Source organism: Aythya ferina (assembly GCF_964211825.1).
Source record: "Aythya ferina genome assembly, chromosome: 1".
Classification (NCBI taxonomy): Eukaryota; Metazoa; Chordata; class Aves; order Anseriformes; family Anatidae; genus Aythya; species Aythya ferina.
This window is the reverse complement of record NC_140296.1, coordinates 196,552,642-196,578,624: the sequence shown is the minus strand read 5'-3', so window position 1 is coordinate 196,578,624 and position 25,983 is coordinate 196,552,642. Positions and strand designations below refer to the sequence as shown.

Below are 25,983 nucleotides of genomic sequence, written 5' to 3'. Positions count from 1 at the left end.
TTAAGATCCAAAAAAGACATGTCCTCTCACCCAATAATTTCCCATTCACTTTGCTGACTTTTGGTCTGTTCTCTCAGCATCAGCACTTTGTTTAGGAAAAGCCAAACTGGAGACTGTTAGTGAGACTGGGCTATACACTGCTCAGTCCTGTCCTGACCAAATCTATCCAGAGTTCAAGATGAGAGCTTGGAACAACATTAAAAGGTGAAGAATACTTGGGTTCTCTCCTCTTATGATGTGTTGCAGAGCTGAGCCTCAGGCTTGGACTGGACTGGACTTGACTGCTTACAATATCGTGTGTCTGATTTTCAGTGTTGGACTAGACCCATGCTTAATTGTGATCATATGATAAATGCCATCACCTCATATGGAAATGACCTCTTGAGACTCAATACCTTGCGGTATACCACCTTCATCTTTTAAAAATGAAATAATTCTCAATAATCACATCAGGAATGAGCATTAATTTTGTATAGTATACACATGACTGTGTAATAAAAGAAGAAAAAGTGTATGAAGGGTATATATGTATCACTAAATTGAAATTTTGTTTCGATCTATACCAAACACAGCTCTATCTGCTGAGAGACAGACACTCTTCTATGATGAATTTTATGAGAATGACTTTTCTCCTGTCTTGTGCAATAAGTTTAATTTTTAAAAGGTCACTGGATAAACGAGGTGGCTGAATGCTAATTTTGTTTTTCAACATCAGAAAATATGATTTCATCATCAGAGACATGAGGGAGATGGGAAGAAGCAGACAGTAGTGGTGTGTTTGGAACTTATTAGTATGAAAGTCTTAGATTTTTAGGTCAGTTTTTCTCAACATCTGGTTATCACCATGTGCAATTTAGAAAATAAATCCCTCCCCCCCCCCCCCCCTTTTTTTTTTTTTTTTCATGTTCAAAGGAGAGATGTACTTTATTGATTATTTCTTGATCTTTCCAGAAAATTTTAAAATAACTTCAGACTTTAAACTTGTGTTTGTATTTAACTAATGATGTATTTAATTCATTTGTATTCCAGTAGAACCTGGAGACTCCCAACTGAAATCAGGATTACATTATTTTAGTTTCTATTCTAGCACAGCTTATAAAACTCTCTCTACATATTTTTGTTTCTTAAGAATTTATTACCTAAATGGCTCAAGATAATATAAAAAAGGTAAAAGAGAGATGGTGTAAGAGTAGACCAATACTTCACTGGCTTTTTGCTAGCTTCCAGCAACTTTAGCTGTTGTTAAATCTGCTTTTACCATTACTCTTACTGGCTTCAGTTTCTGGCTCTCTTCTTCCTTAGGTAATGTAGTTGAACTAAATCAGTACACAGATTTAGGAGTGGCTCTATTGTATAATTTTGGGTAAGTCTTTACTCTGTCTCATTTCCTCCCTCAAGAATGTTGCTTCAATACCTGTTGAATCCATTTGTGTATCTGACCCATCTTGAGTTTTTAATGTTATACATTTTTTATTTTTATTTATTTTTTTAATATTGTGATAGTATATCTGGCAAAATTTGAGATGCTTTTTCTCCTGTATCTTCTGAGCAGAAAGATTTTCCAGCAGGAAAATTAAATAACTTTTTCTAACATGTGCTGACACACCACATTAATGCATATACAGATTGTAATGCCCCATCAGAAAAGTTTGTCCAGGATTGTCTTTAGTTAATTTTTTTTGAGACATTTATTTTACAAGACTACAGAAGACAAACAGAAGCAACAATTTCATAAGCAGCAGTGATGACACAGAAATTATTCTCTTCAAGAACCAAAAATAAGAAAAGCACTTTTAAGTAGTGTTTCCACGTTGCCTTGACTAGAACCACAATGTGATTAACAGAGGTATTTTTCCACTTCAGTTAATTCAAAGATTTCATTAACTGGAATAAAACATGATTAAAATGTCACATTGGAATTGCTGGAATTTTCTTTTTCTCTCCATTTATTTATTTATTTATTCATTCATAACATGGAATTTTCCAAGGACAGCAAGGACTATATATTTCTCTTTTGCTTTTGTATATAAACTACATCAACATCATAAAGACTGTCCCCAATGCTTAGTTTGGATACCTGAGCTGCAAGTTTCTACATTCCTCTAAAGAAAGTTAGATAAAATTTAATACCTTTTTTTTTTTTTTTTTCACTAAAATAGAGATACTTTTGATTCCCTTGGTGATTACAGATAAAAAAAGATAAAAAAAAAAAAAAGTACAAAAAATGCAGAATAAGTTATTGGGATAAAAAAGTGTAGTTTACTTGTGATGTTCTACCAGAATTTAAGCATATTGAAGAAAAAAAATGCAAAAAATCTTAGAAACCACAAAAATGAAACTAATTTATTAAGTTGAATTACAGGTTTTGTGTGATCCCCAAGGTGTTTTGCACAATTTTTCAATTAACCAAGAAAAAAAATGAAATTTTCATAGGATTGAGCATAATTCTGAATTGTAATTTACCTGATGTTTGAGTAACATTGCAAGGAAACTGACAGTGAAAGAACACTGACTTTGTCTATAAAGTACAGCTTGTGTGGTGATAAGCTCTTAGGTCAGGTTCCTTACTACAGGGTAAGCTATTTCCCCACCTAAATTGTGGGGAAAAACAATTATTATTACTTTTACTTATAAATATATATACATGTCTATGTATATATTTGTCTGGGTGAATGTGTGAGTGTCTCTAGAGACGCATCCCTTTCCAGACAGATAAGAAGACAAAACCTTGGCCCTAAAGGGTTTATATTTGGTGGACTGGGCATTGACATGGAAGTCTCATACTGAAAATGTGTGCTAGGGCAAAAATATACACATTCAATCCCTAAAGACAAATAAAGTGCTTAACATTGCCTTGAAGGCATTGTAAAGAAAAAATGCCAAGGGATATTGCTTTTTAATAGGCCTTGCAGCAAAATCACAAAATATAGTGAAAGGGTAAGCAAAGTTTTAGTCAGTAAAATTTTAGTCAGCAAGGTTCCTGTTAAATGACTTAATTTGTACAAAAGCACTGAGAAGTAGATCTCTATGTAGCAGACCTTATGGTGACAACAGTTGGGCTTTCTGGCAGAATATGAAGCAAGACATCTAAAGCAGTACCTGGGCTAATTTCTGATGCTTAAATTCAAAGCAGTCGTGGCCTCAGGTAGTGAAGACCCCTTGGTGTGGTGTGTCACACCACTCAACCTTGTTCACACTAATTTCCTGGTACTCAGGTCTAGCTGTTGCCTGACCAGGCATGGCAAGAGACCTCTGTTCGTAAGCTATGTGGGCTGAGCCTGATACATGCACATAAGGTGTGTATGAACAGCAGGTCTGATGGGCCAATGGACCAATGAATTTTACACCTATGCCCATAATAAATTCCACCTGCCTTTTCCAGGGGTCTTCTACTGCTCTGTGAGTAGTTACAAGCTGCTGAAGAAGAGAGTAGCAAGGGTTGGCAGGGAGTGTGCTGCTGCCACTGGCTCTGTAGCAGATAGCTATCTCTGGGTGCCTGAGGGATGGGAGTAAAACTTGCTAGAGTAAGCTACAGGCCAGACAAATTATCCCAGACTTGGACCATTGATTGAGCAATCCTAACTGAAGATGTGTATTTTTGTATGGACAGATATTTTTGTGTGTGCGGGCAGAGTGGAGGGAGGGTGAAGGGAGAAGGAAGCTGAAATGTGATTGTTTCTAGATGTTTATAAAAATAGTATGATTAACACTGAAGTTTGCATGCTCTTATACTGTAATGATTGTCATTTTAAAACTAGCTTTTTGCCTTCGAGCTATCGGGGTAAAGATCTGCGAGAAAACTACTGCCGAAACCCCCGAGGGGAAGAGGGAGGGCCATGGTGTTTCACCACCAGCCCAGAGACACGCCACGAAGTCTGTGACATCCCCCTCTGCTCAGAAGGTAATGTGGCAGTGCTCATGTGAAAAGTTGCTTTTTTATTGTACAAAGAGCAGGTACACAGAACTGTTATCTTCAGTAACACTCACCTTTGCAGCAAGGAAAGGTGATTTCTTATCAAGAATGAATGCTGTAGCAATAAAAGCAGTTGTTAGAGAAAAAATGTCTTTTTACATTCTAGTAATCTGGAAAATTTGAACAAGCTTTCAGGCTCAGCAGCTCTTGTCCAGGTCATGGAGAAGCTGAAACATTGAAGTAGTGCTGAGTGCACAAATGTGTCCCTTATTTCATTACCTAGTTTATAGTAAATCCTTTAACAATTTCAGCACAACTGGATGATAAAATTGTCTAGTTGCATTCCATGATTAAATCAGCTTTCCTTTTTTTTTGATGAAAATATATGGGTAGTGAATTACAGGACAAATGTTCAAAGTAAACACACATTTTGTTTTTCAAATGATAAATGCTGTAAACAGGAAAACTTTTTAGAAAGGCAATCTCTTTACACTTTCAAGTCACAGAATCTGAAATCAAATTGATGTGTACCATCACATTTCTTGACTTTCATGTTTTGTTAACTTCCAAACCAAACTCCATATCTTGCTAGTCAGCCAATTCAGTTCCAGTCAATCAACCCATTTAAATTCTCAAGATAGGATGCCTTTAATTTTCCAGCTAATATGTTACGTTCAATAGCTATGCAAGGGAAAGGAAGGAGGAAGAGAATGATTTAAAAGGAGCTTGAAAATCTATTAAGAGATAACACTTAAAGATCAATTTAAGTGAGCTTCAAATGGGATAAGACCTGGAGCTCACTGCAGGATCAAGACTTTGGTAGCAGATATTTTGACTGAAAAATGAGATTTGTAGTTGTATAAATTAATATTTATTAAGTGCTCCTTAATTACAACTACTCTAATTAGGGGGCACTTGAGAAATGTGTCTGTAGTTAATTATGGTGATTTTATGCTATATTTTAAGACTTCTCATTCTATATTATGTAGCATGTTTTGTTCAGCTGCAATTTCAAATCCCTGTAGTGGCTTTTGCTCACTCTCCTTCCACCCCCCAACTTTCTTAAACCAAGACTGAAAATGTATCATCAATTAAGCTGACAAAAAGAATTAGTATCAAAAAGAATCAGCATCATATGTAACTAAAAGTGCTAAGAATTTAAAGAGACAGACAGTACATCCTGAAATTTCTGATTCAGACATTATTCTGCATTTAACCTGGTGCTGTTATTAAACAGTTCTGTATAATAACAGTGATTTAGAATTATGAAAGTTAGTTATTTAGAAAATATCACCTCTAATAATCTTTCCTCAGGTGTGTCTATCTCCCTGTAACTGTAACACTCAACTTGGTATGCAGCACATTAGAGATTAGAAGAACTCAACGAAATCTCTGTAATAGAAAAGGTTAGAAATCAGCTAGGAACATGAAGGCCTCTAACAGTTCACACCTACATGCTTCCAAACCATAAGAGTCCCATAAAGAGGTACCAGACTTAAGCATCTGGATTAGATCTAAGGAAGAGATGCAATTCCAAAGGACATTTCCCATACCAAGGATCCCTGACTTAAAAGATATCAGTTTTTATGTCTTTCTAGGTTGCTTTCAATTTAAAACAGCAGGGATATGATTTGTGTGTGTGTGTGTGTGTTAAAATTCACCAGCATAAAAAATAACTAGTATGTTATTTGTTTTTTTGTTTGTTTCAAGTTGAATGCATGACCTGCAATGGAGAGAGTTACAGAGGGCCAATGGATCATACCGAGTCAGGCAAGGAGTGTCAGCGCTGGGATCTTCAGAGACCACACAAACACAAATTTCGTCCTGAGAGGTAATCTCCTCCTCACTTCCAAGCAAATCTGTGTGGTTTAAATTTGAAAATTCTATGTATTCTGGAAGCAGTTGGGAAAAATAAGCTGAGATGAAATTAATCGAGTTTATTAGTTTTGGCTCTTTGGGGATCTGGCCTGTGATATGTGCAGGTTGGTTACAGTCATGATGGAGATGCAGGATGGATACTAGTGACTATTTTGTGCAGGTGTGGCTACATCTTAATTCTGTATAGTGCAGTGATTTACATGCAATGCGTTAGTTGGTCAAGATTTCCTCCCTAGCCTCAATATCAGTAAAAAAGTTACCTCTGAATATTTATGTATATATTGTTATACAGCTTCACTTAGCTTAAAATACCTTAAAAACATTACAGAGTAAGTAACAATAAAAATTGTATGTTTTTTTCTTTACGTTAGAGTTCTTAATACACTTAGTGAATATAAATGTGTGACATTACACCGTGTGCTCCTTTTTTGAACTATTGAAGAGCTTTAAAACTGTAGCTGGTCTTCTGCTCTAATCAGCTTTATGTATCCAATCTGCTTGACTGCTGTGTTTGTTCTACCTGGAAAAACAGATCATTCTGTTTAGCATTTTATGGATTAATGTTTTAGACTTTTATATATGTAAGACTTATATTTATACTTATATAAAATATAAGTATATTTTATATACTTATAATATATATAATATATATATAATAATATATAATATATAATATAATATATATATATTTGTTTATAAGTGTATATATATATATATATATATACTTATAAAATACTTATATATAGCCAGTAATAGCAAGACAAATTGTATGTCCTTAGCATTTTTCCTAGAAGGTAGACTTCACATTACTGCAGAGGATCATCTGTAACACACCATTCTGGAAGGATTTTGTGGGGAGGTTTAAGCCATGCAGAAGGATATTTGTGTCTGTCTTAAATTGGACTGAGATTTCTTTTTATTTTACTCTGGCTTTTGGATTAACTCCACTTTTAAAATGGATTGAATAACCTTCAGCTGCTGGAGAAAGACTGCAAGAATCAACAATCTCAGAATGTTTGAGATCTTTCACTGAAAGTATCTTCATATATTTTAAAGTGTTCCATTAAATATAGCCTAATTTTTATACTCTGAAATACAGTACTAGTAGATTTTAGTCTGATTTATTTATTTATCTATTTATTTTCAGTAAAACATTAAGTGTCTGCAATTTTTGAGTTAATGTGATATAAACTTTTTTTCCCTCTTAGCTCAGATGATCTGCTTCATGAATAATCGCAGGGTCTTCCATGGCTCTGCTACAATAAATAGTTTGTATTAGCAGTCTGGGACCAAAGATAATCTGTTTCTGAGTTTTGCCATGCACTTGTTGTGCATTCTAGGCTAAGTCACAGAAAGATTTTTTTTTCCTTAGGAATGAGTCATTTATAGAACTTCTGGGTACAAACAATAGCAATTTTTTTTCTGTCAGAAGGAAACTATTCTTCTGTTAGTTTTGGTTTGTTCACAAAACAACTTTTCAGACTAGCTGCTGTCTCACTAGTGATCACTTTCCTACTTAAACATTTCCCACTGAAAATATCTTCCTGATCATGTTCATGTTCAGACTGTTTCTTTTTATTTTCTTTCCTTAAAAAAAAAAAAAAAAAAAAAAAAAGCAATTGAAAAGCAGTCCATGTGGATTAAACCAATCTGTTAATGCTTTCGCAACTGTAAACTTCAGGATATTTCTAGGACTGATGTTAATTAACTTTATGAAATGATCACTAAAGGTAGTGACAATTACACTTTGATTATCTTAACTCTTTATTTTATTTTAATTTATTATTTTATCTGATTCACATTTTAATGAACATTTAGGTTGTAAATAAGGGAGGAAGTCTGGAACAAATGATCAATTAAAATACAGCAGTCTCTTCAGGGGCTTGTTCTATATTATCTAGGAGTAATGTGAATAACCTGGAAACCAAGAAGGACTAGTATAGCTGGAAAGATTTTAACTTATTTGCATTTATGGATGCATCAATTGCAATGATAAAGAAAGAGAGGTAAGACTAATAATCTTTTCAAGTGCTCCATAATCTACCTGCTTTCAGCTCAGGGTGAATACATGTCACTTTTGCTTTTTGTCACCTCAGTGAATTGTTCCAGATTTATTCCCTTCAGAGGAATTACTGAAGAGAATTCTTAATACCTGTTAGATGTGATTGAAGCTAGCAGTAGGAACTCCCCCAAACAACTCCTGGATGACCCATTTTTAGCCTTTAGTGGATGCAGAAGCTCCAACTCCCACATGTTAGGCAGGATTATGCCTCAATGTGGAATATAGACCATTGAGGATAATGGCTTAGACAGACATTGAAAAGCATTGAGAAGCAGCAGTTCTCTCCTCTTTTATTTTCTGCTCAGAAACAAGTATGTCATGGAAATAGGTGCTTATTGCATAAAGTAATGTGGGGTTGAAGTGCAATATATGGATTTCATAGATGTAGGTATTCTTTTATTAACATATTCTGGTTCATATCTCTGTTATGAAAATTTGTATTATACAAAAATAAGTTTTCAGTACTGCATGCCTTTTAAAATTTATAAAAAAAAAAAAAAGGAAAAGAAATATTGGTAAAGCAACAGTTTCAGACACTAAGAATCAGTTTAGTCACAGCAGAGCTAGACATCAGCATCTGTCTCTTTAAAGAGAATAAATATCTCTTCATCTAACATCTTATGTGTTTTTTTTTTTTTCTTAGAAACCGAGAAAAAAGTCTTGATTTTGACACCAGATGTATATCTTTATGCTTCATTTCAGTTTCAGCAGGAAAGTACAGCTACTGCTGTTTCAAGGGTTCTGAAAGATCTTGGAAACCTTGGGGTCTTTGTTGGGTGTGAGCAAGAGATCTGTGCCCAAGTGAATTACAAGGAGAACAAATCTGTAGATGAAAGGGAATAGCTCTCAGGGAATCTTGTGTTGTGGAAATGCGTGGAATAGTTTGAAGCCTCATTGTATATCTGGTCCCTTATATCTGTATCTTAAAGGTGTTAGTTTGCCTTTTCTATGGGAACTGAGGAACTGTTGCTTGCTAAATATAAAAGATGCCAGAAATGGGCCTAAGAATGTTGTGGGAAGAACTGGTGACTGGAAAGGCTCTGGGTTCTGGAAATATCTTTTTACCCTTCTCTAAGTAGATACAATAGGTGGAAAGATACAGTTCATTAACAGCACTGTCTGACAATGATGGTCAAAGCTAGAGCCCTGAAGAACTATTATATCTATTCTTAAGTTTCAGCTACTTACTGATACCATTTTGACATACCAACAATGCTAGGAAGGATGGAGTGTTCAATGCAATGCAAGACATTCTTCTATAAAGTGGATTCTTTACTTACCCTATTTTCCTGAGTGGCTTTAGGGAGCTATGACTGCAGGGACCTTGCCATTCTTGGACTCACCTTGGTAACACAGACTGCTATATTACTTGGAGCATACACTGCTGACATCAAACTTCATCACTGCACTTAACAGGTGCCCAAAGCCATCATGTTTTCAGCTACAGTTATCCTATCAACTGTTTGCTTCTGAAATTCTTGGACTCAATATGTTCCTTTACAGTTTCTCTTCTTCCTAGCAAAAAATGAGGTGCTGCTGTTAGATCTGAAACTATTATATCTTCAGCTTCCTTTAAATATTCATTTTTTGTGAGATATTTACTTGGTTTTCTTTTGAATTCTACTTGAATCCTGTTGCTGTCCCTTGCATAGATGAAGGAGTCTGATTTAGCCAAAGGAGTGGGAGATCATGTTGCAAATGTATGAGTCAACATTAGGGTAATTGTTTGATAGAAAAAACATCCTAGCAAAAACAAATGCTTGCAAATCATATTTTCCAATGCTTGTGTGAGACACATCTGCTTGCAGTTGTAAATGGGTTCAGGTTCCTAGGTAGTTAAGTTCTTTGTTCTCTAACATATATTTCATGTTTTCCTCAGGGGCAAATCTACTTTTGGTTTCTTTTACAAACAAGTTTTTTTTTTTTTTTTTTTTTTTTATTTATCTCCTTCTCTTTAAGTTCATTGATGTTAGTATGGGACTTTTATACAAAAGAGCCTCCTTATCTTGAATCTCTGCCTGACAGCTCAATAGTGGCAGCAGGAACGTGGAAGTAATTAAATGGTACAATAGTTTTAAATCCTAATGAGATAAAGTGAGACGGAAGTTAATTCCTTATTTTCCTCCTTTTTTTCCTCAATGCTTGAAATGAGGGCATGACCTAGAACTAGCTCTGTTACGAAAATGGAGCTATCATTAGTAACAGAGCTATTGAAAATAGCTTCCAGTTTAACGCAGGGCTGCTGTACTGAAAAACCTGTTTTCTTAATGAGTCCGGCCTGCCAGGCAGTGTTTATATAATCCACACTTGATTGGGCTATTTCAGAAAAAAAATGAGTGGCTTTAGAGTCTGGTCATCAGTTGACAGACACAAGAGCAAGAGTTTAGCAATTAGCAGTTACTCCATCCGGTGGCCTTTGCATTAGCACAGCAGGGAATCCCTTCTGTGGAGGCCTGATTCTGTTGCACGCTTGGAAAGTGATTTTGTTTTATTAACTTGTTAATAGTGTTAAAGAGTATCTGATCCATCTCACAGGATCAGACCAGAGGTTAATAGGAACTGGTTCTTGTTTGCCTCTGCTGAAGCCAGTCTTTTATGTACCTTATACAATCCTGTGTAGTATTGCCAGGAAGGCTTGCTTGACACGTTTCTCGTTGTGGTTTGCAGATATCCTGACAAGGGCTTTGATGATAATTACTGCCGCAATCCTGATGGCAAGCTGAGACCATGGTGCTACACTCTTGACCCTAACACCCCCTGGGAATTCTGTGCAATTAAAACGTGTGGTGAGTTTAAGCAAAATTTATTACTTCCTTTTCCTTTTCAAAATCTGGACACAGATAGTTCAAGCAATATAGGACCATAGACAGTTCATTCATTGTACTTTGCTGACTTAAAACATAGCTTTCAATGAAAAGTTCTTATAATGACATTGTATTTAATTTGGATAGGAAATAAAAAAAACGTGTGTTACTTAGCACTGGAATATACATATATGTGCATATATTATATACAGGGAGCTATGAAAAAGTAGTAAAATCAAGGACTAACAAAATCAGGCAATGTCAGCATGAAGATCTCATGTGGAATATTAGTTTGACCATGTTGGGCTTCTGCACTACAGTTTGAGGGTAGATGCATGTATAACAGTTTTGAGTAGTCTTCCTTCCCTACTCAGTGCTCTATCAGCAAATCTTCTTTGCTTTATTTTCCTCTTGTACATTCTGCAGTTCTAGGCCTTGCTTCCTGCACACTATTCAGCCTTGTGTTAAAGACAGGATTATTTATTTCCCATGGGTTTCTTTGTGATATTCATCCCTCTGGTATCAAAGCACTCCACAGGCAATTAATTTAGTTTCATTCTGCAACTATGAAATGGTGGCTTTTGTTATCTTCACTTTACAGACAGGGGATCGAATCAAAGTGATATTAAGATATGCAAATATTGGATGCCCACTTTGAGATGCTTTATATTAGTATTTTATAGACTTTATCATTGTGGGACACATTCTGTGTTCAAAGTCCAGATTCTGATGACTTTGTGATATCTGTGCCAGTTTTATTCTACTGCTAATTAGGTGTCTTAACTGAGCAGTACAAGGACAAGGAGGAAGATAAGATATTGGACCCCTCTTGAAAACTGCAGTGAAGTAATTTGTCTAGAGTTTTATGGAAATGTTGGAGCTGAGGTAGCTGCTAGAAATAAGTTTTGTAGGGACAAGGTTCTGTGAGGAAATCAAGATTTGCATCTCTGAAATTCCTTGCCTCATTCACAGATTGCAATTTATACAGCAAATAAGATGTGGGAGATCTAGGATACCTTTTTTTTTTTTTTTTTTTTCTAAAAGAATTGCCATCCTGTGACATAATCAATGTGTTAGCAAAGTATTAAAGACTGTCTCATAATACTCAGGGAGTTTTTCACTTTACTCAAAATGTGGCATTGAAAAATTATTGGGAGTAGAGGCAACTTCTGAAAACAAGACATGACTCTGACAGAATCCCTACTGTAAAAGCCTGTCAGTTTCATACATTCCAGCCTTGTGGCAGAGCTGCCAGGAATATAGACAGGAAAGGGAAAACAGTGGTTTTAGATTTTCTGCAAAGAGCAAAGGGGAAGTTTCCCAGTGAGCACAGTGTCCTGTTTGCTCATAAGAAAGTCAGTTTCTCTTAAATTTACAGAGTTTGGGAAACTACAAATTCCATTGTTGTTCTGCTCAATTTTTGACCAAAATTAAGTGTTAAGGAAAAAAAAATCCTCAGAAGTAGACATTCTGCTTTTCATCTAGCTCTAAGTGTCACTTCAGTAGGCTTCTGTCATTGTAAAATTTATTTAGCTCTCTTAGGAGAAGGGTAGAAGAAGAGACTAGATTCTATTAAAAAGAACATTTTAAGCTCATCTGGAACTGAATTTAGTTTTCAAAAAAAATAAAATGTATTGATTGTTTTCTTTGATTTTCAGGCATCTCTATTATTATTGTTATTTGCTTAAATCAAGATAAACAGCTATGAGTGTGTCTCAAATCTAGACAAAAAAGTGACAGCGGTGGACCTTATACAAAAGCATGTTTTCACAATGCAATCCTGTTGTTTTATTTTGTTTTGTTTTGTTTTCTTTAATTTTGTATACATATATACATATATACATGTATATTTGATATATACATATATCAAAGAATCACAGAATGGCTGATGTTGGAAGGCACTTCTGGAGGTCATCTGGCCATTACCTTGCTTAGCCAGGTACATCACGAGCAGGTCGCTCAGAACCGTGTCTTGACAGATTTTAAAGTCTTCAAGATGGGAGACTCTACAACTTCTCTGGGCAACCCGTTCCACTTGTTCATGACAGTACAGAAGTGCTTCCTGATGTTTAGATGGAACCTCTTGTGTGCCACGTTCTACTCATTACTCTTGTCCTGTTACTGGGCACCACTTAAAAGAGGCTATCTATGTCTTAATTGCATCCTCCCTTTGGGTGTTTATAAACATCAATAAGATCCCCCTTGAGCCTTCTCTTCTCCAGGCTGAATAGTCCCAGCTATCTCAGCTTCTCCTCACAGGAGAGGTGCTCCAGCCTTTCATCATCATGTTGGACCCTCTGTTGGACCTTTTCCGGTATGTCCAGGTCTCTCTTGTATTGGAGGCCCAGAAATGGACGCACTAATCCAGGTGTGGCCTCACCAATGCTAAATGGAGGGGAATGATCATCTCTCTTGACTTGCTGGTGATACTTTGCTTATTACTGGCACATTACTGACTTATGTTCAACTTGGTGTCCACTAGGATGGACAGAAAGCTGAAAGTTGTGTGGCCTACAGCATATCCTGGTGCCTGAGTTGCTCCTTTCCAGGTGTAGAACTCCACACTTCTTGTTGAACTTTATGAGATTCTTGTCACCCCACCCCTGCAGCTTGCCAGGGTCCTTTTGTATGTCTGCACAGCCCTTTGGTGAGTCAGACACTCCTCCAGTTTCATGTCATCTGTGAATTTACTGCACTCTGCTCCATCGTCAAGACCATTAATAAAGATGTTAAACAGGACTAAACCCTTTTTTTGACCCCTCTGGTACTCCACTTGTTACTGGCCTCCAGCTAGGCTTTGCAGCACTGATACTCTGGGTCCTGCTGGTCAGCCAGTATTAAATCCACTTCACTGTCTGCTCATCCAGCCCATACTTCAACAGCTTTTCTATGAGCATCTTAGGGGGGACAGTGTCAAAGACCTTACTGAAGTTCAAGAAGATGATATCCACTGCACTACCCATATCCATCAGACTGGTGATTTCAACTGAAGCTTACCAGGTTGGTCAGGCAGAACTTCTTCTTGGTCAATCCATGCTGAGCAATAATGATTTTCTTCTCCATCATGTGCTTGGAAATGGTTTTCAGGATTAGCTGTTTCAACATCTTTCCAGGGATTGGGGTGAGGCTGACCAGCATGTAGTTCTCTGGGTCCTCCTTCTTGCCATTTTTAAAGATGAGTGACATTTGCTTTTCACCAGTCTTCAAGCACTTTACCCAGCTGACAAAAAAATATAGAAAATGGTCTCACAATCACATCTGCCAGCTCACTCAGCACTTATGGATTCATCTCATCAGGGCACATGGACTTACGAATGTACAATGTTTGTGCAAGTATTCCCTGACCTGATCATTTTCCTCTAAGGGTACATCTTCCTTGTTCCAGCCACTCAGCCTGGTCTCTGGCACCTGGGATTCCTGAAAGCCACTCTTGCTGGTAAAGATGGAGGCAAAGAAGGCATTCAGTACATCAGCCTATATGTATACACTGGGGGGACAGAGAGAGAAGGGAATGGATCTGGCTTGAGCAGTGAGCAGCGGCTAACTAAAAGTGGAAACAAGGGATTCTCTGTCTTTACTCTGGAATTCTTAACAAACGAAATTATACCTTGTCTTGTACTTCCACAATCCATCATTCAGAGTATTGTCTCCTTGCTTGCTCTTGGTTTGGGACAGTGCAATGTCTTGGAGTGTCGGTCACTTCTTGTCAGTCAGTCAACTGCCTGAAATGCAATGGTTGAGTATGAATACTCTTAATGTACTCCCTGGCAGGCAGGGCAGGCAGTAAGTGAATTTATTCTGCACTTTCATAAATCATTGTAAATCCAGTACAAATTAGTTAAAATTAGTAAAATTATTCCATTGTGGAAAAGTAATAATTTGCCACTTTGGATAATGTCAGTAATCAGACTCTACAGAGACTGAGGAAACTTAACAGGACACCAATACTTGTTTTGTATCAGGCACCCATTAAATCCATCCATCTTGAAAATCTTGCCTGTGAACTACAATACTAATTCATGCAATCACATCTACAGTTTTTGATTCTCTGAACATTTACATTCAGCCTTTTTACGTTATAAACACAATCTTGTTTAACTCTGTAACTGAATTGTCTTTCATTAAACAGTTATTTTTCTTTTAACAAAGCTGAGTTTCCCACATTTCTCTAAATATTAGATAATACATGAATCATATGCAGTCTAATAGATTTATTCTTTTCCTGTGGTAGAAGTGATTTTATTACGAAAATAAAAATATTCCTAAGTTACAGCTGACTGTTTCAAAAACACAACTTTTATAAACCTTTATCCTTTGGCATTTCCTGAGCTGATGTGTCAGTGTTCTGAGGATTCACATCTGGTTTTGCTGGTCACGCAAACTTACAGTCCATGTAGCTCTTAGTATTTACAGCTTGAACTAAGTTTTATAAAATCATTGGGTGGGAGAGCAAACTACTGTAATGTTACATTTTTCTGCATAAATCAATTATATCATAGTTCTGAAGAAAATGTAATTCCAATACCAGCATCACCAAATTTAAATGAAAAATATAAATCAACAATGTAATGATTTTAATGTCGTGATGAAAACTTTTTGTCTCATCTCTGGGCATAAGTTCATAACATTAAATGTAATTTCTTCCTTTGATCTTCAGTTAGAAAGTATATTAAGATCAGTGGAAATTTCACATGCAATTTTACTTCAGTTAATACTGCAGTATTTTCACTGCAGAAAACTAGATCTTTGGAAACTACTGAATAAATTTATATGAGGAGGAGTACAGAACTAATGATCTCAAAAGTGTTGATATTTTCAAAGGATGTTTAGCATAGGCTTATGGCAATTGCCCTCTGCACAAGAAGCAGTGCTGCCCACTGCTTTTATAAACAAAAAAAGGAATTAATTGCAGATATTACAGTTATACCAGCAGCTTGGTGACTGGAAAGTCAAGGCAAAATATCAGTGCCCCATTTTGAGTTTTCTGTCTTTCTTGAGCCACATAGAAAAACTGTTTTCCCACCACCTAGCAGGGAGCCCAAAACACTAGACCATTCTGAGTTTCAGTGGCAGTTCCATTTTCTGAAACTGTGTCTGTGTGCAATTTCAGTACACTAAAAAGAGAACATCATGAGTTATATGTCTTTATAGCTTTGTGGTTTGGATTCTCACACAGTTTTTTAATTCCTATGTTGAGGACTGTTTATATATTTTACAAGAAATACTAATTAAAAAAAAGTGTTCTGCAAATCCAAGACCTTGGACAATGTACAAAAACGTAGGTGTCCTCTCTTCGGGGGAGTGACCACAAGGCAGCATGCTGCTTGTGGGTTTAGCTACATGTCATGAGTGCTAGTATGCTCTATAGCCAAAATGCTGACAACAGCTCATATACACAATTTTGGGCAAAAAAAGTCAGTGGAAGGAAGCATTCATAAAATAAATATGTTTTTAAGACTGAAGAGACAGGAGGGCATTGTAACTCTATTTCCAAGCACAGAAGGCAGCATTAAACATGGTGGCTTACAGCCAGAGCTGTGAGAAAGAGATGACAGGATCAATTAGGGATTAGAGATGGCTCAAGCTGCAAAAATTGGATCTGGATTAAGCCTTCAGGGACCCCAGGATTGGTTTGAAGTTGCTCACATATGTGTCTGTGGTTTTGGCTTGAGACAATTTTTAGTTAGAAGAGAGGATAAAAAGACAACTATAATAGCAATAAGAAGCATAGGATGTGGAGAAATGGAAGCAATGACAGCAAATATGAAAAAAGAAAATGGCTATTATTTTGCCATGAATGAGCATGTGGACTACAGGGAAGAAAGGAGTGGGTAGCTAATGTTGTTTGTTTGTTTGTTTGTTTGTTTTTTAAATAATATATATTTCTATGGATGAACTATAAAACAGAAAGGTGCTAAGGCCCACAAATGAGGAAGCTACATTTGTCAGTCATTTGAAAGACGCAGAGATACATGTAAATATTATGTTAAGGCCAGTGTTTAGTTGCTGCTTATCTGATTTCCAGCCAACCCAGCTGATTTTATTATGGATTTAGTCTTTGCTCCTAGGCAATAGGCATGGGTGACTGGAGACCTAAATTCCCAGAGATAATTCAATAACAGCCTGAGTTTGATGGAAAGCAAGTAATGAAACAGCAAAGTGAGACTCTAGGTGTAAAATTAAACGTTGCAGTGTATCTACAACTTTTGGGAAGGCCAAAAAAAAAATATATCACCAATTTTAAATTACTCATCTTTTTAAAACAGCTATTTAAACTGCCCATTTGGATGTGAAGTTCTGATAAAAGAGTTATTTGTTCAATCACAGTATGTAAACAAATAAAAGTGCCACTCAGTTTAAACATAACATTTATGTAAGATAAAGATGTTTATGGAAAAGAGTGAGTGAGAAGAGACTGGTGTTTAGTAGATAAAGTATTACCTTCCACCTTGCTTTACATGGAAACATAACAGAACTGTAGCATTCATTGCATATTCCATTGCTTTATTCTATCTTTCCTCAATGAGAGTCTATCTGAGATTCTTTTAGTTATTTCTATGAGAGTTTTGAAAGTTAGATTTAAAAGCTCCTCTGAACCTGCAGAGGTGATTTAACTGTGAAAATATGAATCCAGATCAAGATTTTAAATGGTTTAAAGCCAAAACTATTTAAAGCTTAGTTGTAGATATTGGAACAACCCAGAAAGGTTAGGTGACAACATATTCTTCAGAACTGTAATTCTTCAGCTTGGGTCTAATTTATTTCTTCACTTTCTTGTGTTCTCACTGAAACAACACAAAACCAGACCAAACCCTTTCTCTTTCAGGATCAGTGTTTTTTTTTTTTTTTTTTTTTTTTTTTCTGTTTTGTTTTTTATTTCATGTTTTCTAAACTGTGAAAAAAATATGTCACACATACATGAATATATGACTATTTGCACTGAAAGAAACATGAAAAGAAAAGAACTGCCACACTGGTATTGCCCAGCACTATATATTGAATAGCCTGAGGTATGGATGCCTGGAAGACTTGTAATTAGTTAGCATGTAGCTCATACCCTGAAAGTCAGTGGAGATACTCTTTGACGTGCAGAAAGGCATTGATTGTGTTTAATGAGGATCTTGTGTTCAAAACTGTTTCCTCACTGGTTTAATCACCTCTTTTGAAATCTATCTTTTATGATCTTTCTTTATAAATGAAATACATTTTCCTATTGTTGAGTGAAGCACTAAGAAAATACTGCAACAAGATAAGCAATTGTATATTTTTTCCCCCAATTAAATCGTTTAGAACTAACTAAACGATTTTCTTTTCAAACCACGTCTTGTCCAAAAATACTTAGATAGTATTTCCATGAAAGAAAAGTATTAGTCCAGCAAAATCCCTGCCTTCTTTTAAGTTGGTAGGAGTTTATCTATTGACCTAATTTGTGCAGGATTTACTTCTGGATTATGGGGGTTAAAGACAGAAATAGTACCCTGGCTGGTTGCTTCAGCTGTAGAATGACTCAAGGCCCCTGCTGATTCCCTCATGCTGGCATTACTGTGAGAACCAGTACTGAGAAGGCTGTCTGTGGCTTTACACATGAAGCTCTGGATAGTGTTTCATCTCTCTATTCAAGCATCTTTAAATACGTGAGCTGTCCATTATTAATAGTTATTTGATTTGAGATATCAAGATAAGGAAGGCTTTATGGAAAAAGGATACTTTTACATTATTATATTTTAGTTGGAGACCTCAGCGTGAACACGTGAAAGTAAAAATACTACTAACAGGAAATCCTTAAGCAGGTGTCTGAATTACACAGCTAACTTCAGTCTTGCAGAATTTAAAAATCAAAGTTCAAAAGTAGCAAAATGCTGCTGAAAATTAACATTATTCTGTTCATAATTAAGTTTTCTACAGCAATAAGAAGCAGCAATCAATAAATCATAAATAGCAGTCTTTTATAAGATGATTTTTTTTATGTGTGATCTTCCTTTAAAAGTATTTTTTCTCTCAGTTTGGAAGGCTGAACTGGAACCAAAAAGGTACTTCTAACATGAAATTAAAGTACCTGCCTAGATAGTGGGGATAGCTTATTGAACTTAAATTCATTTTCTAACTTAATTCATAATAGTTTTCTCCCTGAAACAAGCCCTCAGATTTGCAGGTCTTTATTTATACTTTAGAGGAATTCCTAGGATGAAGATGGGATTCCTTACTGATTTTGGCATTTTCCTGTGTCCATCTTCTAAGAGAACTGCTGAGTGTGCTCTCAGAAGCAGGGCTCTCTGTCATCACTACTCTGCATACCTGGTATGTGTACTTGGAATTATTATACTTGGTTGTGTGGGTGACAGGAGTAATTCACCTCAAGAACAAAACCACTACTGAGTTAAGACGACTATATAGACGACTATTTATATAGGCGACTATAAGTTGTAGACTTAGACAACCGAGGCATTTCTTAAAGTTTGGCAGCTGCCTTATGTTCTACAGAACACCTTTGTAATGCCCACTAAGGCAGTCATTGCTCCTAAAGCATGCCACTGTTTGTGTCTGTCCATGAACAAAGATCATTCCCATAATTCCTCTTTGTGGTAATAGCCAGCTGAATTTGTTGAACTTTTTAGGATAATTTCTGAGCTTGCTGAGACTAAATATCTGGACTAGGAGAGGTTGTTTCTGAGGGCACGAGCCCTGAGAATTTCAGAATTAAATTTTAGAATTATATTTCAGTAACATTTTTAGGTCTAAATTTTCATGTTTGAAAACTAGGCATTTGTAAGAAATGTAGGTATAGTAAGATGAATTTGGGGAGAGGTCTGTAAACATTTTGGAATGATAGGATTGCTTTATTAATTCAAATAAAAATATTTTAATGATCCTTTTAACACTAGAATTCTCATTGAGAGATGCCACAGTGGCAGTAGCTAATCACAGAATCACAGAATTGTAGGGTTGGAAGGGACCTTGAGAGATCATCTGGTCCAACCCCGCTGCCAAAGCGGGTTCCCTAGAGAAAGTTGCCCAGATAGGCATCCAGATGGGTCCTGAATATGTCCAGAGAAAAAGACTCCACAACCTTCCCAGGCAGCCTGTTCCAGTGCTCTGTCACCCTCATCATGAAGAAGTTCTTTCTCATATTGTTGTGGAACTTCCTGTGCTCCACTTTGGGGCCATTGCCCCTTGCCCTGTCCCCACACACTACTGAAAAGAGGTTGGCCATATCCCTTTGTCTCCCACAATACAGGTATTTATAAACATCGATAAGATCCCCTCTCAGTCTTCTTTTCTCAAGGCTGAACAGACCCAGGTCTCTCAGCCTTTCCTCACACGGGAGATGCTCCAGGCCCTGTATCGTCTTTGTGGCTTGCCGCTGGACTCTTTCCAGGAGATCCCTGTCTTTTTTTTGTACTGGGGCACCCAGAACTGGACACAGTACTCCAGGTGAGGCCCGACCAGGGCAGAGTAGAGAGGGAGTGTCTCCTTCCTTGACCTGCTGGCCATGCTCCTTTTTATGCACACCAGGATCCCATTGGCCTTCTTGGCCACCAGGGCACACTGCTGGCTCATGGCCAAACTGTTTTCCACCAGGACCCCCAAGTCCTTCTCCGCAGAGCTCCTCTCCAGCAGGTCGTTCCCCAGCCTGTAGTGTTACATGCAGTTGTTCCTTCCCAGGTGCAGGACACTGCATTTGCTTTGTTAAATCTCATTTGCCGATGCTGAAGTAATTTCTCTTAGCCATCATTATGTAAGGCTTTCCAGTAGTGACTTGGCTGTGTAAGTATTCATAAGGGAAAATTTGGTTAGAAGTTCCTTTAATGAGAACATTTTAACACAATCAAATTAATGTAATATATGATCTACAAATAGAGTTCACTGTCAGGGCATGTAGTGAAAAGTTTGGTGATGAGCTTTGTACCTTTATGTATGTAAGAAGGAATTCTTGACAAAAAAATGTGAGCTTTCTAAAATCAATTGGTGCATTATTTATTTTATTTTATTTTATTTTATTTTATTTTATTTTATTTTATTTTATTTTATTTTATTTTATTTTATTTTATTCAGGCATGTGATTAAAAAAAAACAACAAGAACAAAAATATGTAAAAAACAATCTAATTACTTTTTCCACATCATGGGTAAGGAGTTGATGTGTTACTATAATGAATTATAAAATTACAATTGAAATATTAACTTCATGAGTATGTCAGGTCTTTCTATAGAGCTTATTTTGTATAAGATTAATTTGTATTAAGTTGAATATTTATGCATAATTACTGGTAATACTACAAGTCTTTTTTGCTACAGTTGGATAGTTGCAATTTATTAATTTACTTTGGAAATATTATGCATCCAGGATGTCTTCTGTATGCTTAAATTTATATTTATTTATATTTATAGATCTTATATATTTTCATATATTTCTTATATCTTTTCATATATTTTTGAAAGGACAAATATGTATTTGAGTGTGGTGTAGTGATCTTTAATCTAATTTTAAGAGCTCTCTTGCAATATGCTTTCAACTTGTTTTTGTATGTTAGTAATGGTGGAAAGCTGAAATATGCAGCTGCGTATTTCTATTAAATGTACAATTTTGTCTTTTTGTAGTAGTTGTCCAATTATGTATAAAATTAATAATAATTATTAAAAATATAGTTAACAGCTACAAGTCTTTTTGATGACCCCATCAAAAAGAGTAAATTTATCAGCTTCCAGAAACTTCCAGAAGCTTCCAGAAGTAAGGTCTTTTTCATTTTGGAATGAATTTAGAATTCATAATCCCATTGAAATGGGACAACTTTGTAGACAAATTGCCTTGGGATGGAAGGACAGGAAATTAATTTAACCATGAAACTCTGATGTAAAAACATCAACCAGACGAAGAGAAAAGGGGAATTTTTCTCCAGCATGGAGAAATGTATAATTCAACTTCAGAACTTGATGTTATCATCTGACAGAAAAGTGATCTTTAACATAGAGATTAGACAGCAAATCAACCAAACCCATCTGTTATGACATTTGGTTTCCTTGAGAACCATATTCTCCACAAGTTCACAGAACTGGCTGAATTACCTAGCATGAAATATATTAAGAGTAAAACACATGAATATTGTTATAATCACTGGACTATTTGCAGAAAAGTAATTTGAAAACTTTATTAACATACTTACTGCTGACAACAATACTTTTAGGATAATTAATAAATGTAGTCTTGTGAACAACAGCAATTACCAACAGATGGACAGTTACTTAAAAAAAATATTGTGTTGGAAGCTTTTGGGGACATTATAGTTGCACTGTTTTACTGTAGTATATTTAGTTTTGTACTACTTTGTATATATCTGATGTAATATGTGTGCCATTAATTTCTAATTATGAAAATTGCATAAGAGACTTTCAAGTTATGTGAATAAGTCATTTCAGAAACCGTTTTTATGAATTTAGTTAAAGATGGTCCAGACTAGAATGAATTCAGACTATATCACCATCTGTAAAAGATCTTTAGTCTGATGAATTTCTTGGTCTTTAAGACATTTGTCTCTCTTTAGAGAATAATGATATTTGATTTCTAAAAATAAGGCTTTATTTTTTCTCTTTTCTCCCTCTCTCTCTCTTTTTTTTTTTTTTTTTCTCTAAGTATATCAGATATAAAAAGAGAAGCTTTGAGGAGGATTTAGCACATTACTTTACAATAAGATTTTTTTCTTTTTAAACTCTGTAATTTGATATTCTGGGAATTCTATGGAGAAAAACAGTTAGTTTCTTCTCATCCTGCAAACATATTTTAACATGTTTAGCAGTGCACACATGGGTGGTCACTCTGTGTGCAAAGCTAAGCAAATGAGAAAATATTTGCTTAATTGGAAACAATAACTAAGAAAATTGACTTTCAATGTTATAAATGGCTATAATGCCTATAAATGGTTATATAAACTATCTAAGAAAAGCTCTTAAATGGTACACAGTTTTTAGAGTCTTGGCCTGCAGGTGGATATCCATGCAATGGGAAGAGTAGATAATTATTCTGTAAAAGGCATGTAAGAGTGGGAATATCACCAAAGAACTCCAGTTCCCACAAACTGACCTGCAATTCAGAGTACAAGCCTAACACCTTGAACCAGTCTCAGTCCTAAGAAAATAAAACAGCACCTCTTCTGCAGACACAGGTATCATGAACAGCACGGAGGCAGTGGCTGAGACAACAACGTGCATCCAGGGGCAGGGTGAGGGCTACCGCGGCACAGTCAACACCATATGGAGTGGGATCCAGTGCCAAAGGTGGGACTCTCAGTTTCCTCACCAGCACAACATCACTCCTGAGAACTTCAAGTGCAAGTGAGTAGACATAGATGGGTGTTACTGCTGTAGGCAAAGACCAGTTCTTGTTGTTTTTAAACTTCATGCCACCAAAGTAGGCTGTGGAATCCCTGTCCCTCACTGCAGTGGGATGCATTTACTTTGCTTGCTAGAAAACTTTTGAATATGGGGAAATCAATTCTTCCTATACCAAAATACTGTTTCTAAATGAATTTGTGTGAAACTGTAGTTTCTAAATGCATTTGTCTGAAAATGTAGTTTTGTTTGTTTATTTGTTTTTAATAAACATTATCATCAAGCTTGTGTTTAATTGATTATTAAGTGTATGGGTGTTTCCCAGGATGGGACCTGAATCCCAGCAGTGCTCATACATTACTATTGTTTTTCCTTCATGGAGATAAGTACTTGTTTGCAGCTTGGTTACTGAATGTAACTTAATGTGCCCTAAATGCTACCTAAATATAATCTCACTGGCAATACTTGGCATTTATAAGTTTTGATGATACTTCTTTTATTTTCTGTGATTTTAATCATTTTTCTGTCTCCTAACTAAATGTATTTACATGAATAAGCCTGATTTTACCTGAAGGACCATCTAAACTTTCTGAACTGTTACCAAAAAGTGAGATACATTTCTAGCATATGAATTATCTACTTATTTTAAGAAGTTACCTTGATCACACTCATTCAGTCCTTTTTCTAATGAGTATAGAGGAAACCAAGCCAACCAGCATGGACTTAAAGCTCAGTTTACAAGAAATATCTTTATTGACTGCTAAATATCAGTCTGGACTTCTGCTGGGATTCAATAGTATGGATCTTGCAAAGTAAAGAAAAGATTCCAGTTTCAACTCGTAAAGAAAAGATTCCAGTTTCAACTCATATTCACTCTTTACCAATAGTTTGTTTAAGCAAAACAAATATTGTGCACAGTGACACTTCTACTGAAAATATGACAATAATCATTCTATTAGAAAATAGGACTGACACTAAACCTCCTCTGTCAGTCTCAGGACCATCTTGAATTTACCCATAAATTAGTGCTTGAGCCCAAACCCACAGGTGTTTCTCAGACAATTAATCATTGCTTAAATCATTTTGTGCTGTACCTATACAACACTGCTGCAGGATTAGGCCCTAAAGGTTAAAACCCACAAAGGTTTTTAGAATTTCCCTAGTAGAGTAGAGTGCTGTTTAGGCCAGTATCTTGAGTTAAATCAATAAAACCACTTGTATGAATGTTCAAAACGCAGAGTAAGAATTACAGCACTAGGACACTTCTTTCCATAGTCTATTATCAGTAAGTGCTGCAGATGGAAAAATGTAGTGAAATACAGCATTGCACAGTACATGGCAACAACTGTCAGGAGATGGGAAAATAAAAGTTACATTGAAGAGGCTTGACTATTTAATTCAAGCTGCAAGACACATTTAAGATGTTCCCTTGTGGCCAACTTTTATTTTAAATGTAACAGCTGTATAGAATTTCTACATACATTTTTTCATATTCCAAGATTCAGTTTCTTAAATGAATCACTGACAATCTTTAGGACTTTGTTTCTCTAAGCTCAGCAGAACCACTCAAGTACAGGGAATTTTAAGCACTGTGGTAATGTTTGTATTTAAAAGCACTTGTAATGGATTGCAGGTGTATCCAATGTCAGCTTGCATGCAAATTTTGATGGAGAATCCTGAATAAAAATAAACTATATTGAAAATATTATTAATCTTCAAATGAGATCTTATAGCCAGTCAAAACACGAGTCCACTAAAAACGAATTCCCGTAACCATATTCTCATTACAATTACAGTATTTTCTGGACACTGTGTTCTTACTGGCTCCTCACCTCCCTGCACTTGACAATGATCAGTAACACATAGACCTCAAGGAGCCTATATTATTACTAATTCATAATAAAAAGCAATAGAATGCATCAGTGGTTTTAGGTGTTCCCTGCTGTGAGCTAACATATTTATTTTTATAGGGATTTGAGGGAGAACTACTGCCGAAATCCAGATGGATCTGAATCACCCTGGTGTTTTACTACTGACCCAAACATCCGGATTGGTTATTGCTCCCAGATTCCTAAGTGTGATGTATCAAATGAACAAGGTAACAGAAGGAAAGGTGATAACGTGACTTTAAGTGAATGCTGTACTCTTCCAAATAGCACATAGGCAGGCATGAAAACTGAAGAAGTTGATCTCAGTACATCTGCATTACACCTGTGTAGTTCTGCTTTTGTGTTATTTGCATACTTGGGATTCATCGTGGTGTAAATGAGATTCATTTCTCAGTTCATGTGTTAATTCCAGCAAGAAAAGCTGTAGTAAAGGTTTACTATGGGGTCTGATTTTTAGACAAGGTGAATCTCCACTCTGCTACCTTTCTTAATTTGAAAGGCCTTTCCCAAAACTGAGTTATTTCCTGCAATTTCTTGGTTTACAGTCTTTCTATAACTGCAAATGAGGCCACCAAATGTGGTCTATTTATTATTCATATATCCCCTTGACTAAAATGGCTTAAACTGAAAAAACAAACAAACAAACAAACAAACAAACAAAAAAAAACAACATAGGAGTTCCCTTTTCTCTTTAAATTATTACCTCTGTCTGTAAAGTCCACAGACACTCCCTAGAGTCATTCCTCAGTCTTGGTCTTGGTATTACTCTAGGGAGTATTACTGCCCACTGAGAACTTATGTCAACCATACCATAAACTGAGGCTCAGACCTGCAACCAACTACCCAACTTCAGTGTATAAGATCTTCATCTAAATTTTAGCTAATTTATCTCTTAAGACATAAGGACTTGCAGTTACAAGAGTTCTGTCAGAGCAAGGATTACATTTTGATTTTTTTTTTTTTTAATTAAAGTATCAATTATCAAAAAGTAAAAATACTGATGAATATGAAATGAAATGCTTTATACAAAAAGTCTTTAGAGTAATGATCGTTTTAAATAAGCCTCTTGAAAAGTCTCAAAAACACTTGGGATAAAAGCATGAATTAAACATGA

General features: G+C 35.9%; 1 protein-coding gene across 3 annotated transcripts in view; it reads left to right on the top strand.

Annotated features, from left to right (window-relative positions):
* Positions 1-25,983, top strand: part of HGF (hepatocyte growth factor) — a 61,413-nt gene that overhangs the window by 19,118 nt on the left and 16,312 nt on the right. For 2 of the 3 annotated variants that reach the window (XM_084514732.1, XM_084514733.1), the window contains exons 5-9: positions 3,759-3,901; positions 5,624-5,744; positions 10,521-10,639; positions 22,809-22,983; positions 24,951-25,078. In XM_084514732.1, coding sequence (XP_084370858.1) covers positions 3,759-3,901; positions 5,624-5,744; positions 10,521-10,639; positions 22,809-22,983; positions 24,951-25,078 — 686 coding nt within the window. The remainder of the gene's footprint in view (positions 1-3,758; positions 3,902-5,623; positions 5,745-10,520; positions 10,640-22,808; positions 22,984-24,950; positions 25,079-25,983) is intronic. The other variant, XM_084514734.1, reaches the window with a different exon arrangement.